Here is a 17458-nt window from a genome sequence, read left to right on the forward strand (position 1 = left end):
ATACATTTATGATAAATTTCCTTATATTCTTACCCTGATAGCACAGAACGGTTAAAAAACGTTTAAAAAGCGTTTAAAAAAATACCGGAAAACGTTTTTCAGAATTAGTTGAAAATATGTTTAAATGACGTTCATAAAACGTGAAAAATGTCCGCATCTTAGATTCGTTATTATAGAATTGGTTTTAAAAAACGTAATTTTAACGTAAAAAATACGTAGGATAAACGTTGCAAATACAGTAGATAAACGTTTTTTTTTAAGTAGTATTAAACGCTTTTTTTTAACAAAAAAGGAAGCCATACAGAGGTTTAATTATACGTTTTCGTATCGTTAATAAAACGTTTATTTTTAAACGCTTATCTGACGTTTTTATAACGTTATAGCAATTTATCAAGCCGAAAAATGCTTTTTATAAAAAAACGTTTTTAAAACATGAAAGGGATGTTTAATAAATGTTTTATTCTACACCAAAAATAAACGTTTTTAAAACATCGTGATCAGAGTTTATAGATTTTTATTTAGAGGTTTGTTACAAACAATTATATTCATATTGAATATTTAGCTTTTTTAAGATTAACTTAGATTAACAAACTTAGATTAACAATTATATTCATATTGAATATTTAGTATCTTAAAACTATATTTCGTTATATTTCATCTTATGAGTCCTCTTCATCATATGAGTCATCTTCGCTTAAAATCGGGTCAACTTTGCTACAAAAAATAATACATAATTTAAGGTAATATATATTATATATTTAATAATTAATATTCTTTATTGAACCCCTAACCTTCGTTTTCTTGATTTTCTTTCGTTTTTTCCTTTATTCTCGAGGTTTTCGTTCTTTTCTTGTTCTCTTTTTTTCGCTTCACTTTCCAGCCTAGTAAAACAAATATCCGTATAAAATAATTGTAGATTATATAATTTAATTAAAAAATGAAGATATTATGATGACAAAAATGTAAAATTTTAAAATTATTCCCATTGAATGTTTACCTTGCGTCTATTCTTCCTTTACTTGATTTTAGCCAATTGCCAACGGCTGTTCGAATGTCCTTCACTTTATTTTTCACAGTGCATTTCATAGCAGCAGCTAAAATTAATAAAAGTTATGTAAATAAGAAGATAAAAAAATAGAATTTTATTGATTTAAACTAAAATTTACCCTCTAAAATATGGTAGAACGGTTTGTCATCAAATCTCTCTTTCTCTAACTGGCCTTTTAGACTATATAAAACTCCTACGTTATCAGTTATAATTAATCTGAGGATGTTACGCGCAATTGCAGCACCATCATTTTCGCCTAGTGACTCGAAGTATTTTTTCTACAATAAATACAAGTAAAAAATTAATTACTTTATGTATACTTGTAAATATTTCGTATAATTAAAGGGAACGATTATCTAAACATTCTAATTTATAATCAGAGATAGCATTTCACAAAAAAAAATATAATTAGTAAATCGTAGATGCTAAAATAACGATTCGTACATAAAATTAAAACGTACAATAGAAAATGAGTAATTTGTTTTAAACATGCTTATTTTTAATTCAAAATGAAACGTAAAATAATACTTACAAATCTCATTCTGAATTCATTGTCGGTCTTCAAATGATTGTTGAATACATCAAACTGTGCCTTTGAGCGCAAAGGAAATTTCTCTTTGATCAGTATTCCTATATCAAATAATTCATTTGTTTTCTCCTCAAAGCGCGTAGTCTTCGTACCTTCGTTAACTTTTTTTCTGATCTGATTTGTTAGAATCGTCTGCATCAGCACTGAAAAGTGATAAATTTTTGAAGCTAGCTATGTAAAAATAATTTATTACACTGACCGTTAATGGAAACTTTGAATATTTAGAACGTCAGCCATAACACTTGTCATGTATCTGTTATATGAGAAGCTTTGACGTTAAAAATATTCAAACTTTCCATTAACAGACAGACGTACAGACATCGTATCTTCCAAAAGGTTGTATTAATAAAATTAAGTTTACTTACATATTGAATGAACGATTAAGTCCCTGTCAGACAAACTATTGATTTGAGCCACTGTTAGTATCCCTAAAATATGTATAAGAATCTGTTAGTAAAATTAAATTTTTTTTAATGATCATTCAAACAAGTCTTGATTTACACACCACTTTTGTCAAATGCTGCAATTTTCTTGCTCGGAGTTTTTTCTTTACTATTTGTATTTGAATCCTTGCCTGAATCGAAAAGTATATGTATTCTTATTTAATTGCCTGTACTGTTCAGAATATAAGACTATGAAAATTCTGCAATTTTCATAGCCTTCTTTCTGTAATGTGTGTGTGTGTGTGTTACTTACTAATAGTAGTACTTGCAGATGTACGGGGTACAGGATTTCCGTTTGCATTCTTTTTTTTTAAATTTGATCCTGACGACTGCTTTTTACGTTGATTGAGGGAGTATCTACTTGAATAATCTGCATATAAGTAATAAAAATTAATTTTTTAACATAAATATCAATGTAATCTATAATAACAATGAATTCATTTAAAATTTTATTAAAAAATGGAGATTGATATTTTTACGCAGCATCAAAAATTAAACTTTTTCAAACTTTAATATGAATTATTAAATGAAATAGAAGATGACCCAGAATTATGTTAATTGACGGAAATAATTACAATTTTTAAGACGTATTTACCTTTTCTTTGCTCATCTTCTGAAAAATCTACTTCCTGCCCATCATTAACATCGCTGAACGTCGATTGATTTTTCGACAAATTCGGATCGTTACTTAAGACGTCTAGTGCCGATGAGAAGCCACCGACTCCAAGTGTAGCATAATCTTGCTTATCGCCTTCATTATTTCCTTTAGGTGCTTGCACATCATCATCTAGTCAAATTCATAAATTTTATTATTTTTTATACACAAAATTAAATTCATAATGATCGCATTAATGAATTTTTAGTAGAATCATTTCGTTACTTGGCCGAATAAAAATATGTAAAAGAATTGATGTACAATTCCAAAAATGATATTTACAATCCCTATTGAAAAATCTCACGTGAGATCTCACATGAGATCTCAGGTGAGATCTCATGACAAAATCTCATGTAACCAATTTTGTGTTATAATCACCTTTTTAACCATTCTTAGTCGATTGGTAACATTTTTTGAAAAATTTGAACTTGGAAAATTTTTGGAAAGTCGGACTCTATTTTTCTAAGTCCAATTTTGTGAAAAATTTTCTAAGTCCAAATTTTTAAAAAAATGTTACCAATCGACTAAGAATGGTTAAAAAGGTGATTATAATACAAAATTGGTTACATGAGATTTTGTCATGAGATCTCACCTGAGATCTCATGTGAGATCTCATGTGAGATTTTTCAATAGGGATAAAGATCTATAATAATTAATAACAGAACATTATGAAACATTTAAAGTAATAACTGTTTAAATTTTTAGACAATTTATACCGAAAAAGACAAAAAAAAATATATTTAAAGCGATCATCTAATTATAATTTATCTAGCGATTTAGCATTGTGGCTATTATTAAATTAAATTGCGCTACTTACTAATAATAGTACTTGCAGATGTAATCGGTGCAGGATTTTTGAGATTTACATTGTCTCTTGCCGAACTGGCCGTAGAGCCTCTATCTGTACTCTCGTTCTTCCGGTCAGAGATGCTTAATTTTAATTTTTCGATATTTACATTACTCTGCTGAATCTTTTTAACTTTGACTAGATGGGATTGAAACTCTTTTGATGGTGTTATCGGGAAAATTAGAGTACCTGCTAAATTTGTGATTTGACATTGATTGTTTTTAAACTAGATATTATACTTTAACTATATATTTACCATTATTTTTTTTCGGTACTGTCCATTTCTTTTTTTTCCTGCTATTTTCATTATGATCGACATTACTCTCTATGTCGGAATTTGATCCTGCCGACTGCTCTGTAGGTTTATTGGAAGGTCCAGTATCATCATGTGCAGCTTGTGACATGTCGTCTTCTTCACTTACGGCGTCTAATGCCGATAAGAAATTATGAACTCCTGCTCCAACATGCCCTTGCTTCTCGCTTTCATTAGCTTTTTTATCTACTTCAGCATCTGCTGAAATTTAAGAATTTTATTAATTTATTCAAAGGCATAGGCTTCAATTTTGTACATCTTGTGTACGCAAAATGAAATGCATAATTGATAGCAATCATAAATTTTTTGTAGAACAGATTTCTTCATTTCATCGAATACAAATGTGTCAGTTTTTACGTCTGTATTTTCAAGTGATATTTCAATAAAATTTATAACCGAATATTATGAAACTTTTATAGTAATTATAGATAGCTTGTTATAAAATTTATAGCGAAAAAATCCGCGAAAAATAGTAAAACATTTGTGTAAGTTTTGTAGTAAATCTTTTTTAAATTATCAACATTTATTTTAATTGAATTGTGTATAACCAATGCTCTGGTTTCTCTATAAACTGATATTTAATTTACCTTGTTTCTTTGACTCTTGTTCATCTTCGTCAGATTCCTGTGCGGGTTCATGTGCATTATCTTCCTCCTGTTTGATATCTTCTACATTATCCTTTTGTTGTGTATCTATTCAATAACAAGATTTATGAATTTATGGTGATTAAAAAAATTTTTTTTTTAAAATGACGCTAATATATTTATTTTTTTTTAAATGTCCTTATTTTTACAGTGATATACTTTTTTTCAAGATAGAGTAATATATGAATCATCATGACTTTAGTAATAAGAGCAATGCATTCAAATTTCTATATTCTATTCGATATTATTGTAGTTAAAAATTTTAAAAATATTGTCAATTTACCAATTAACATTTGCTTTGGTGGAGTTGGCACATCGTGCAAGGATGCTATAGTTGAAAATGGTGTTGAAATTTCATCCTGTTTGATATTTTTTCTGCTGCTTGTCTCCAATTCGTCATCGCCATTATCATCGGAAGACTCTAGCGCCCTTCTTTTAAGGTTTTTGCGATTTTTTGGATCTACAAGTTTCTCGTATTCGCCATTTAAATCTGACGTATCCTCTGCAAATTCCGCTTTCTTGGCAGCTTCTCCATATGTGTCACATACTGTTGAGATGATTTATTTATAATATGTAGATATATGTAAGGACAAGTATTACTATTTAACTTTATAAGAATGTTTCAAAGTAGCGCTATATTCATTATTAACTATTGCAATTTTAGGCATTTTGAATTCCAAAGAATGCATCTGTTTTACAAGCATTTTAAAACGTTCTTTTATAGTATCATTCCATCTCTCTTAACTAGTCTTGTTTAGATAGTAAATATAACTGTATTATAAAAAAGGTTTTGTAATCAACTTTACTATAAAATAGTACGTAGTATAAAATGTAGCCTATTTTATGAAAAATAGATTTACAATAACGTGCTAATAATATAATATCATGCAAACATTTTTTTACGTCAATATTCATTCGAGTAAACAAATGAAAAACAAATCTTTATTGAAGTAATTATGCCTGGTTCATGCATTTCGTAACGAAGGAAAACCAAAGTAGACGGGAAGACGAAATTTTAATTTGTACTAAGCGAGAAACGATAAAACAGCATCAATTGTTTGCATGTTTATAGAATAATCAAACTCAATAATGGTATCGCGCATAAAACAATTATTTTCTTTTTGCGCGACGATGCGGTGCAACAACTGCGTCGCAGATTATATCGGCCATCAACAGACTCTACGCTACGTGATTATACTTATACTCGCCTAAATACTGTACTGTCAGCACACGTAGTGGCGAATGCGACCGATCACGCGCGATCGACCGTAGTGTTCAAGCTCCGCCAATGAAGAGAGCGCGCCTCACTGCCGCGGCGGCGCATCGCTACTAACTTACCGTCGTCCAGCGGCGATATTTCAACGCGGCAAGGCACAAACTTTTCGCGTGCGGCCGATTCGTATGCCATCGTCCACGAGCGATCGGGCTTGGCCAATGAAAGAGCATCTGCATGTCACAGCAGCTCGTCGCTATGTCGGGTTCTCGCGAGCGGCGGGCGCTTTTATTTCCCTCCCCTTAAAAAGTGCAAGGCACAAAGTTTTCGCGTGCTGATGATCTTATGCGATCGTCCGTAGGTCACAGCTTGGCGCGTATACTAAGAATTTCGAGAGTTCAAGACAAACGCGAGGGAAATAAGAGCGCCCGCCGCTCGTGAAAAGCCAACACCGGCGAGCACATAAGACCATAACAATAAGACGCATTGCCAATTTGTACATAGAAATCTTTTCTATATACAGATATATGTACATACGAAGCAATGAAAGCTTGCGTTTACTTATCAAATCGTTTTAATGCCTATAGACGTGTAAAGTAGATAAATGTAAAATAAAAACATACCAGAATCCCTGTAAACTTTCTTCAATTTGCAAATAGACCAACTATCCTCAGGAGATTTGCGGGATGCGATGGCTCTTATTGTTTTACGATCATTTGTCCATGGTGGCCACATAGCATCTTCTCCATTATTAAGTATCCAAAAATCGGGAATGGCTTCAACTGACTCTTTTTCTTCACCATTTTCCGCAAAAACCACTACATACCATGTTCCTTGATCGTTGAAACAATTTTCGTCGTCCATTTTTGTGGGCAGGCTACTTCCGACTCGGCACTTCGGCAGTCACAGCACGTTTAAGAAAATCTCGGATAACAAAGAACGGAGGGAGTAGAGGAGGAGCATCGATGAGGGCTAACCCGCAAATATAACAGCTTCACCATGCCCACTATATACTCAGGTATAAGTTGTACAGCGCGACCCCACGGGACTTTACGAAAGCTGCGATCGCTATGAACAGGTTGACACGGGTATAGGCGTATAGGCATACCTGCTGCACGATAGGTACTTACGCTATATGTATAAGTATTTGCGAACTACAAACGTTTTTTCTTTAGAAGTCTTACGGAAAATTCTGGTAAGAACTGGTAGGAATTGTACGTTTGTACGTTGATACGAGGGTAACAGGACTGTATCGCACATGTTTCATACATATTGTATGAAAAATCTTCGACAGTTATTGTTCCGAATTGTCTCGTCGAGTGATTTGTATATTGATTGTAGTTGTGTCTGCATAATACACCAACTACAAGACACACAAAGTCCATCAGTCAAGAAACGCTGCATAGGTTAGTATATACAAGATGTCGCATTAATTATCGAATTGTAACGTTTTAGTGTTTACTCAATAGTTTCTATCGACTTTTAAAAATTATTGTTTTAGTTGATTATAACTGATAAGAGGAGAGTAATGGCAATCATTACATTAAAGCTGTATCTCTAAGATTTCGTGCAATCACTTATATTATTATTTAACGACAAGTGACGACCGTGATGAATTTTACTCAACTACCCCCTTCGAAATTGATATTTTTTCAGGCCTACGACTGATGATTTTTCATTTTATGGGTGAGATTTCAGATAAGGGTCTGATCAGGGGTTTCTGATCATACATTTATTAATAACTATTTTTGCTTTGGGGCGTTGTAAGACATTTATGACAAATGTTTTAGAAAGTTTCTTTTTGCTTTCATATAAAATCTGGAATACCTATAGAGCTGAAAATACGTATAGATATTTGTTTTACAATGTTGAAACATTGTATTAAGTTGGATTTTACTAAAAATTTTTTTTTTCAATTTTCACTCCGACAACCTTGTGAACTGTTTGACGTCGAAAGAAAATTTCCAGTTAACTGTTGGAAGGACAAGTAAAAGTATATCACCTAAGGTAAATTGAACTTGATATCTTTTTACAACATTCTAAAACAAATCTCCATACCAATTTTCAGCTTTGTAGGTGTAATAGATTTTATATGAGTCCAAGAAGAAAATGAGATGAACATCGGAATAGAAATTTCTTGAGGAATGGTTTTGTGGCTCTAATACAAACTCTATCACACCTATGAAGCTGAAAATACGTATAGATATTTGTTTTACAATGTTGAAACATTGTATTAACTTGGATTTTACTCACATTGTCTATTTTCATTTTCCACTCCTACAACCTTGTGAAAATTTTGACGTCAAAACAAAATTTCCAGTTACCTGTTATAATGACAAGTAAAAGTATATCACCTAAGGTAAATTGAACTGGATATCTTCTTACAACATTGTAAAACAAATCTCCATACCAATTTTCAGCTTTGTAGGTGTAATAGATTTTATATGAGTCTAAGAAGAAAATGAGATGAACATCGGAATAGAAATTTCTTGAGTATGGTTTTGGCTCTAATACAAACTCTATCACACCTATAAAGCTAAAAATACGTAGGATATTTGTTTAACAATGTTGAAACATTGTATTAACTTGGATTTTACTCACATTATTTACTATCATTTTTCACTCCGACAACCTTGTGAAAATTTTGACGTCAAAACAAAATTTCCAGTTCCCCGTTGTAATGACAAGTAAAAGTATATCACCTAAGGGAAATTGAACTTGATGTCTTCTTACAACTTTGTAAAACAAATATCCATACCAATTTTCAGCTTTGTAGGTGTAATAGATTTTATATGAGTCTAAGAAGAAAATGAGATGAACATCGGAATAGAAATTTCTTGAGGTATGGTTTTGTGGCTCTAATACAAACTCTATCACACTTATGAAGCTGAAAATACGTATGGATATTTGTTTTACAATGTTGAAACATTGTATTAACTTGGATTTTACTCACATTGTCTATTTTCATTTTCCACTCCTACAACCTTGTGAAAATTTTGACGTCAAAACAAAATTTCCAGTTACCTGTTATAATGACAAGTAAAAGTATATCACCTAAGGTAAATTGAACTGGATATCTTCTTACAACATTGTAAAACAAATCTCCATACCAATTTTCAGCTTTGTAGGTGTAATAGATTTTATATGAGTCTAAGAAGAAAATGAGATGAACATCGGAATAGAAATTTCTTGAGTATGGTTTTGGCTCTAATACAAACTCTATCACACCTATAAAGCTAAAAATACGTAGGATATTTGTTTAACAATGTTGAAACATTGTATTAACTTGGATTTTACTCACATTATTTATTATCATTTTTCACTCCGACAACCTTGTGAAAATTTTGACGTCAAAACAAAATTTCCAGTTCCCCGTTGTAATGACAAGTAAAAATATATCACCTAAGGGAAATTGAACTTGATGTCTTCTTACAACTTTGTAAATCAAATCTCCATACGTATTTTCAGCTGTATAGGTGTGATGGATTTTAAATCAGAGCAACATCGTATCAAAAATATCTGACAAAAGATAAACGCAAAAATTCTTATTAATGAAGTTATAAAACTGGCAAAGTAATTACATCTGTAGGCATTGTTTGCAAATCAAAAGTTCCTCGAGAGCAGGAAATAGAATGTTGATATCAATCAATCTATTCCTGACCTCAGAGGTTCCTTCCACTGCTGGAGTTTATATCTTTGTTGCTAAACTTAAAGGTCTTCTCCTGTCGGCAGGTTCATCCTCGCATGTTGCTCCTACAAATCTTCTTGGTCTCTTCTTGCCTCTTCCTCGAGAGTACTTCTTGTCAGGATGGGTACTTGTAAACTTTTCCTTGGCATCTCGATTATCACACATATTTTTCAAATCACTACACTTCACACTTTTTTAAATAATTTCACTGCTCTGCTTTTTTCACTAACACTTCACCTATTTTTACTTTTTAGGGTTATAAGCTATAAGCTATAACCCCAAAAACACTACAAACACTACTTAGATTAATTAAAGCACACTTTTGAAAAATATCATTTTTTTTTTTATGTATTAAAATATCAGCTGTGTTTGGTCAGTGTAAAACACATCCCAGGACTATATCAGCTGTGTTTTGAAATATTTGCTGTCTGCTAGCAGAACAGCAGAACGGTCGCTCTGTCCTTCTCCGATACATGGATTCTAATCTGCCCCCAGGTGGCGCCCGGGCGCGCGATATTTGAATTCAAATAAATGTCCCTACGTTCGATCGAAGCCTCATATGAGAAGCGAAACTAGAAATTTATCTCGAAAATAACGCAAAAAAATCTTATTAATACGCTTGAATTTATTTACTAAAATGTGTACGCGGAGCATAATATACATATATACTCTACGGCAAAAAAAATGTATTTTCAACATTTACAATAAAAATTTTATTCAGATTAAATTTATACAAGTTAAAATTAAAAATATTAGTCATATTAGACAAAAAATGAAAAATACGCAATTTTACGAAAAAACGATAAAAATTTTGTTTTAGTATTTTGATTATAACTTTGCGGGAATTTTTTTGTTGTTGATAAAAGGGTTCCAGGAGCGTGGTCTACGGAACATTTCATGTCAAAATAAGCAATAAAAAAATCAATTTTTTGAAATTTAAAGGTGTCGTGTCCCCTTAAATCCATCGCGGTAACCTGTTTTTCATAATGAAAATTATTATCTTTGACATATTACACGCAACAATTATTTTCAATACAAAATTTATAAGGAGTGCATGAATTTCATTGCTCTTGTTTATTATAGCTATGATCCATGTGTAGATGTATCCATATATGTTTTGAACAGAACTAGATCTTTAATTCATTCGTTTTTGTTTAGCTCACCTAAAGTCATCAATACCATTCAAATGAGAAGGAATCTTTGTTGAACGTTGTCATTTATACTGCATTAGGTTGCATGTTTAATGTTTTCTTTATCATGAGGCATTGCGATAATTAAGCTGATAGATATCGAGCCAACATTATTACTATTCATCCAGAAGTTGCCACTACTGTTTGCAGGTATGTATTTTTCCATGTATTAAAAAGCAATGCTTATGTACTTGTAATTATTTGCAAATTTAGCAAACTAATTTTTTTCTTTTTTCATTCATATTAGAACTGGTGATAACATCATAACGAAGACTTTAATTTGGTAATTTAGTCATCTAATCCAGATTTTTCCGAGGTGAGTCAGAAAACAAAGCAGGTAATGGACAAACTTATGTGACTAACTGTGCCTGACTTAGATTGATTTAATTGCAGTGTAATAAATCATAGTATGATATATCATGTGAGAAATATTTTTGTTTGGAAATCAATATTTGAAATAGAAGTAAAAACTCTGAAATTATTTGAATTTATAAATCTAATCAAGCATTGATATTGTATAGTAATACGTATATTTTACATTTGATGGTAACTTTAATTGAAAATAATTTTGTTACCTGGACTTTCTTCCACTCGCTTCTAATTCTTATTATTATTTAATTTTCATCTTACAATTTTTTTGACTTTTTGTTAATGATTTTAGATGCTATTCTTTCTTCCTTTAAGAGGATTATCAAGAGAGAGAAAGAGAGACAAAGAGAATCGTAAGATCAAATATTTGTTAATGTACTACAATTGGCAGTAGTTTTGATCACTTCTACGTATGATCGAAGCAGCAACAAGAAAAGTGTTGCTGATTTACATTTGTCTAATAATCTGCGCTAACGGCACACCCTGCCTCTTGACGCCCTACTTAAGTGACCACAAGGATTGTTCACTGTAACAGGTCCCATAAACAGGCACTTTATTCACTTGAAAAAGCAAGAGCAGCAGTTTATTAATACAGGTGTTTGTTTTTTATTCTTTAGAATCAGAACCTAAGCTTAGCCGATTTTCACCAGAGTTTCGTGCAGTTTTACATGCATAAGTAATTGTTCACTTTCTCGCATTCATTTATGAAAAGTTCTAACTTTGCTATATTCTATAATTTTTTAATAAATAAATTTAATATTATAATAATAATTATATTAATAGAATCTATTTTTCACAGACATATCCTAAAGCGGATTTATAGTATCATCAGTTTGGACTGACTGCAGGCGTTCCTATTGTCAATGAGTGAATTCTATGTACATGATCCAACTTATAACCCGACATTCCATCGTCAAGCAAGTTGATGTTGTACGTCAACTATTCATGTTCTTATAAGCGACACGAATAAACGCAAGAATTGTTCATTGCAACAGGCCTAGTATCGGCAGCTTCATTACTTCGAAAAGCAAGAGCGAAACTTTAAAACTGGTATTTGGTTTTAATTCTTTAAAATGCCAAGAAAGTGTTATGGCAAACCTTATACGACAAGGCATATCCGCCGACAAATCAGTGAAAGAAGAGCATCTATAATGAAAGATGTAAATGCTCAATTTTTACAATATCTTGACTTAGCCTGCCAAACCTTTGAAAATGATTGCGAAGAAAACGAAGAACATAATAAAAATGTGAATAATACGGATACTTATGCAGATGATATGAATTTTGAAGCATGTATAAATATCTGTACACAAAAAGATAATACTGCAAGTTTATATTGTAAGCAATTAAGTGTAGAAAAATTCAATGAATATGATGTTTGCTCACAAAAGTCTCACAATGTACATAATAGTAATACTTTATCTACTGGTATCAATGAAATGCAGCAAAGTGATTTTGGAGAATCTGCAAAAGAAAGAACAGAGGCAAAAATGCATAGTGTTGATCCATTTATGCTTTTCCTACAGAATATTAATGACAGTGAAATAAGTAGTGACTCAGAAAGTGATTCACAAGAGACTGACAGTTTATCTGATAACAATGGAAAAGATGCCAAATTTGTTGATTCTCTTCGAAATTTCTGTTTGAAGTACATCCATACTATACCTCACGTTGCGGTCAATGACCTATTACATATCTTGAGGGAAAATACAAATACATATTTCCCAAAAGACGCTCGTAGTCTATTGAAAACGCCAAGATTTACGGAACTACATCAAATGAATAATGGACAGTATTGCCATTATGGATTAAAACGTGCCATTACTATTTTTGTGCTGAATTTTATAGAAAAAAATATAAACGTTGATTCAATACAATTGCTTGTCAACATCGATGGTGCTCCTTTAGCCACATCCTCCGAAAAAGGGCTATGGATTATTTCATGCTCGGAAACAGTATTGAACGATGTCGAATTAGTTGGCATCTATCACGGAGAAGATAAGCCTCCCGACAGCAACACTTTAGTCAAAATGTTTGTGGACGAATTAATACTTTTATGTAATCATGGTTTCGAGTGTGATAGCAAAGTATATAAAATCACATTACGAGCCCTCATATGTGACGCCCCAGCAAAAGCTTATATCTTAAAAGTGAAATATCACACAGGATATTGCAGTTGTACAAAGTGTCAGAAAGAAGGTGAATGGCTAAATAAAATTTGTTTTCCTGGTGATATTGCTACTTTAAGAACAGATCAAGATTTTAGAGATTATAAGTATGTGGATGAAGAGTATCAACGTGAACGAACCATTCTAGCTGACATTCCGAATTTCGGATTGGTCACAAATGTTCCGTTAGATTACATGCATCTCGTTTGTTTGGGCGTAACGTTAAAATTAATTGAGCAATGGATAAGCGGAAGAAGCAAAGTGAAATTATCTGAATATCAGCGAAAAATGATATCTGACCGATTAGTGAACCTACAAAAATATATGCCGTCCGACTTTAGCAGAAAGCCGAGAAAATTTCAAAATGTTCGACGTTTGTGGAAAGCGCACGAGCTTAGGCAATTTTTGTTGTACTCAGGGCCCGTAGTACTATATAATATTTTAGATGAAAATGCATATTTTAATTTTTTACTCTTGCACGTGGCTATATCAATATTAGTTAACCCTATTCTGTCTTCTAATGATTGTTATTTACATTATGCTGAACAGCTTTTGACGAATTTCGTTAAAAGTTTTCAAGTTTTATATGGTGCTAATAACGTGACGCATAACGTTCATAACCTTTTACATGTCGTTGGAGATGTAAGAGAGTACGGTTGCTTAGACTCTTTCAGTGCTTTTCGTTTCGAAAATCACATCCGAAAAATAAAGCAATTAGTAAGAAAAGGGGATAAACCTTTGCAGCAAATACATCGCAGATTAGGAGAAATCGTAGCATGTAAAACATATTCAGTGGATATAAATAACAAAACTTCTGTATTGTCAAAAAATTATTATAATGGTCCTATACTTCCATCTCATTCACGAGATAATCAGTTTCAAATTTTTAGAAAAAGCTCATTATACTTAAATATTGCTGATAGCAAAAGTAATTGTGTCTTATTAAAAAATGGTATGGTCGTCGAATGCTTAAATTTCGTTGAAAACATAGACAAAAATCAGTTCATTATGGGTAAACCGTTGGAAACAATCGATAACTTTTACTCTTATCCGTTAGATTCCAGGACTTTAAATATTAAAGTAGTGAAATATAGCAATGAAAATTTACAATCATACTCTTGCGGATCGATTTTAGCGAAATTATGTAAGTTACCGTATAATGAAAACTTTGTAGTCTTCCCACTTATCCATACCTACAATTTTGAAGCAAATTAATAATAATTTTTCATTAGAGTATTATGATCATGAAAATTAGTCATATAATGTATACAAGCGATCTGATACATGGTATAATCGAAATTTTATATTTAAAATCAAAATATTGTTAATCGTACGTTTTGTATATATTCTGCACTTACTATATTAAGACACAATATTTTAAATAATTATTGTTGTAGCCTGTTTTTGAGTAAAAGAGAGCCACATTGTAATAATTTTCTGAGGGCAATCTGAATGCTGCTCTCATAATCCTTTTATAAAATAAATAATTGTTAATCACCTTTTGTTGTACATCAAAAAGTTGTTTGTAACAAACCTCTAAATAAAAATCTATAAACATTGATCACGATGTTTTAAAAACGTTTATTTTTGGTGTAGAATGAAACATTTATTAAACATCCCTTTCATGTTTTAAAAACGTTCTTTTTATAAAAAGCATTTTTCGGTTTGATAAATTTCTATAACGTCATAAAAACGACACATAAGCGTTTAAAAATAAACGTTTTATTAACGATACAAAAACGTATGATTAAACCTCTATATGGCTTTCATTTTTGTTAAAAAAAGCGTTTAATACTTGTTTAAAAAAAAACGTTTATCTACTGTATTTGCAACGTTTATCCTACGTATTTTTTACGTTAAAATTACGTTTTTATAAAACCAATTCTATAATAACAAATCTAAGATGCGGACATTTTTCACGTTTTATGAACGTTATTTAAACATATTTTCAACTAATTCTGAAAAACGTTTTCCGGTATTTTTTTAAACGCTTTTTAAACGTTTTTTAACCGTTCTGTGCTATCAGGGTATTGACGAGTTTTCTACGAAAAGTGAGCTTTTGGTCGATGTAATATTGTATGTACGCACAATATACTTATTTCTTTTTCGTAAAATCTTCCATAAGAAGAGCAGTGCAGTTCACCCTATAATTATATTTATTGCAATTTTCGCCACCACATTTGATTTAGCATGGCGATTTGGCGCTAGTCTGCCCTTACCAAGGCAAATTTGTTGTTGGCTTAGGAGCGTCATTAAATTCGTCGGATTCACTTCGAATCTCAAATCGCGCGAAATATAAATAAGATATTTTTATTTGAAAAAAAAAGTTTGTTTGAATATCGGAATTGCCGATACCTTGAGTATCATATCGATATTCCGATATTATCGGTGGTGAAAATATCGTTTAAAACTATTGATATATATCGCAAGGGAAGCCCGGTAGAAAATTAACGAGTGAAAACCGTTAAAAAGTTAAGTTTAGTTGATACCATTATTATCAAATTTGAATGTAAAAAAATAAAGCAAAATGTTGCTAATATTTTAGTGATGCGTGTCTGTTATACCAACACAGTATTATTTTTAAGTTTAAAAATTCTTTTTTCCTTTTTTTCTTGCATTAAAACGTTTGCATGTTTTATTACAAATATTTGGATTTTTCACGATTGCAAGATATTTTTCTATAATTTCTGGATTGCAACAGTCATTTGACAAATTTCAAGCAAATGTTTTGTTTTATCTTGAGTTAATGTGTATATCTATGCATTTTTTTTTTACGTGGCATATGGAACTCGAAAGTTCATCGCCTCATCTACGCAAGCCTTCCACGCTGCCCTATCTTGTGTCAACCCCACCCAAGATGCACCTCTCCGTGCGACACCCACCCGTCCTATTTCTGCTAGATCCGCTTTTACGCTGTCCTCCCATCTCCTAATAAGATTCTTTTGATACTCCCGCTTCTTATTTCTGTAGATCGCGCTCGTCTGTTTCCTTACGTTAGAATACTCTTCTACGGTCCTATCGCTTCTATTTTGTAAGCTATCTAATTTAGCCTTTTTGCGCCTTTCAAATCAGAGTTCGCACTCTTCGTCAAACCATGGTTTGCTCTTTGGCTTTTTCTTTTTACCCAGTACTTTGTTCGCGGCCTCTTTTACCGTTTTTTCGATGTCCCCCCATAAGCTATTCGGTTCGTCATTCCCCTCCGGCGATGTATTTGCTTCTTCAAGTGCCTGAAACCTGTTATTAATTTCTATCTGGTACCTAATTCGCTCTGTTCTATCTCGTAGCTTCTCAATATCGAAGCTTTCTACCTTGTTTGCTCGCTTACTATTTTGATCGCTACTAGTCTAGCTCTTAATTTGGCTACTACTAGCAAGTGGTCCGAGTCGCTATCTGCCCCTCTGTAAGCCCTTACGTCAAGAACATTAGTATGACGTCTTTTTTCAATGAGGAAATGATCAATTTGGTTCTGTGTGGCCCCGTCCGGCGATGTCCACGTTGCCTTGTGTATGTTCTTGTGCTTAAAACACGTAGTTTTGATTATAAGATCTTTTGCCGCCGCGAAATTTATGACCCTAATACCGTTATCATTGCTGGCTTCGTGCAGACTTTCCTTCCCTATAGTAGGCCTAAACATTTCCTCCCTACCTATTTTAGCATTGAAATCGCCTAATACTATTCTTGTGTCGTAAGACGCGAACTGGTCGATTACCTGCTCTAAAGTTTCGTAATAGAGATCCTTAGCTTCTTCTTCTTTGTCCTCCGTAGGACAATGTACATTAATAAATACATATCTATACCATTCACCTTCGATAATGATGTACGAGAGCCTATCCTTGACGGATTTGAAACTTTTAAGAAATCCGGTGCCTAGAGATCCCCCACTCCCGGCCCCATACAGGTACGTGAAGTTACCCGATGCTAGTACTCCGCCATCTGGCCACCGCGATTCCTGTATTGCTACTAAATCTAGATTGTACCTATCAGCTTCCTTTACGAGTTCTTTAAACGCACCTGCTCTGTATAGACTGCGAACATTCCAAGTTCCGACCCTTAAGTCCCTTTTGGTTCGGATTTGATTTTTTTGAGCCATGATGTTATGTTAAACCCGCGCGCTTCGGATCCTGTTCCGATCACAGGTGAGTCCACCGTTCTAGAGGTGATAACCCCCATACCTCTCTAGAACTAAGTATGAGAGCTTTCCGACTTTGACGAGGACAGTGTCAATTCGTCGTCAGACACACTACGGTTTCATTCTCGCATCCTAACGCCCCCCTGCAAGGCAGCGCGCCTT

At 32.6% G+C, this 17458-nt stretch overlaps 2 protein-coding genes across 12 annotated transcripts; one reads left to right on the forward strand and one right to left on the reverse strand.

Annotated features, from left to right (window-relative positions):
* Positions 1-497: 497 nt before the first annotated feature.
* LOC116417562 lies at positions 498-9700 on the reverse strand. 9 transcript variants are annotated; one of them, XM_032600503.1, is made up of 15 exons: positions 9334-9700; positions 6376-6646; positions 4823-5086; positions 4483-4587; positions 3839-4093; positions 3553-3771; positions 2676-2867; positions 2334-2450; positions 2143-2211; positions 2003-2065; positions 1581-1780; positions 1167-1326; positions 998-1094; positions 792-881; positions 498-714 (listed from the first exon to the last, which is right to left on the reverse strand). In XM_032600503.1, exons 1-15 carry the CDS (start codon positions 9343-9345, stop codon positions 660-662), a joined length of 2169 nt encoding a protein of 722 aa, XP_032456394.1. In that variant the 5' UTR covers positions 9346-9700; the 3' UTR covers positions 498-659. The 9 variants fall into 9 exon arrangements, with proteins under 9 accessions (XP_032456394.1, XP_031786940.1, XP_031786939.1 ...); XM_031931080.2 differs by having other exon boundaries at positions 3553-3774; positions 9334-9699; XM_031931079.2 differs by having other exon boundaries at positions 3839-4096; positions 9334-9699.
* LOC116417561 lies at positions 7023-14728 on the forward strand. Of its 3 annotated transcripts, none has more exons than XM_031931075.2 (5): positions 7023-7158; positions 10599-10780; positions 10878-10946; positions 11292-11596; positions 11799-14728. In XM_031931075.2, exon 5 carries the CDS (start codon positions 12073-12075, stop codon positions 14380-14382), a length of 2310 nt encoding a protein of 769 aa, XP_031786935.1. In that variant the 5' UTR covers positions 7023-7158; positions 10599-10780; positions 10878-10946; positions 11292-11596; positions 11799-12072; the 3' UTR covers positions 14383-14728. The 3 variants fall into 3 exon arrangements, with proteins under 3 accessions (XP_031786935.1, XP_032456393.1, XP_032456392.1); XM_032600502.1 differs by lacking the exon at positions 7023-7158 and adding an exon at positions 11617-11675 and having other exon boundaries at positions 10262-10780; positions 11292-11534; XM_032600501.1 differs by lacking the exon at positions 7023-7158 and having other exon boundaries at positions 10262-10780.
* The last annotated feature ends 2730 nt before the right edge of the window (positions 14729-17458 follow it).

This window comes from Nasonia vitripennis, chromosome 5 (genome assembly GCF_009193385.2).
Source record: "Nasonia vitripennis strain AsymCx chromosome 5, Nvit_psr_1.1, whole genome shotgun sequence".
Classification (NCBI taxonomy): domain Eukaryota; kingdom Metazoa; phylum Arthropoda; class Insecta; order Hymenoptera; family Pteromalidae; genus Nasonia; species Nasonia vitripennis.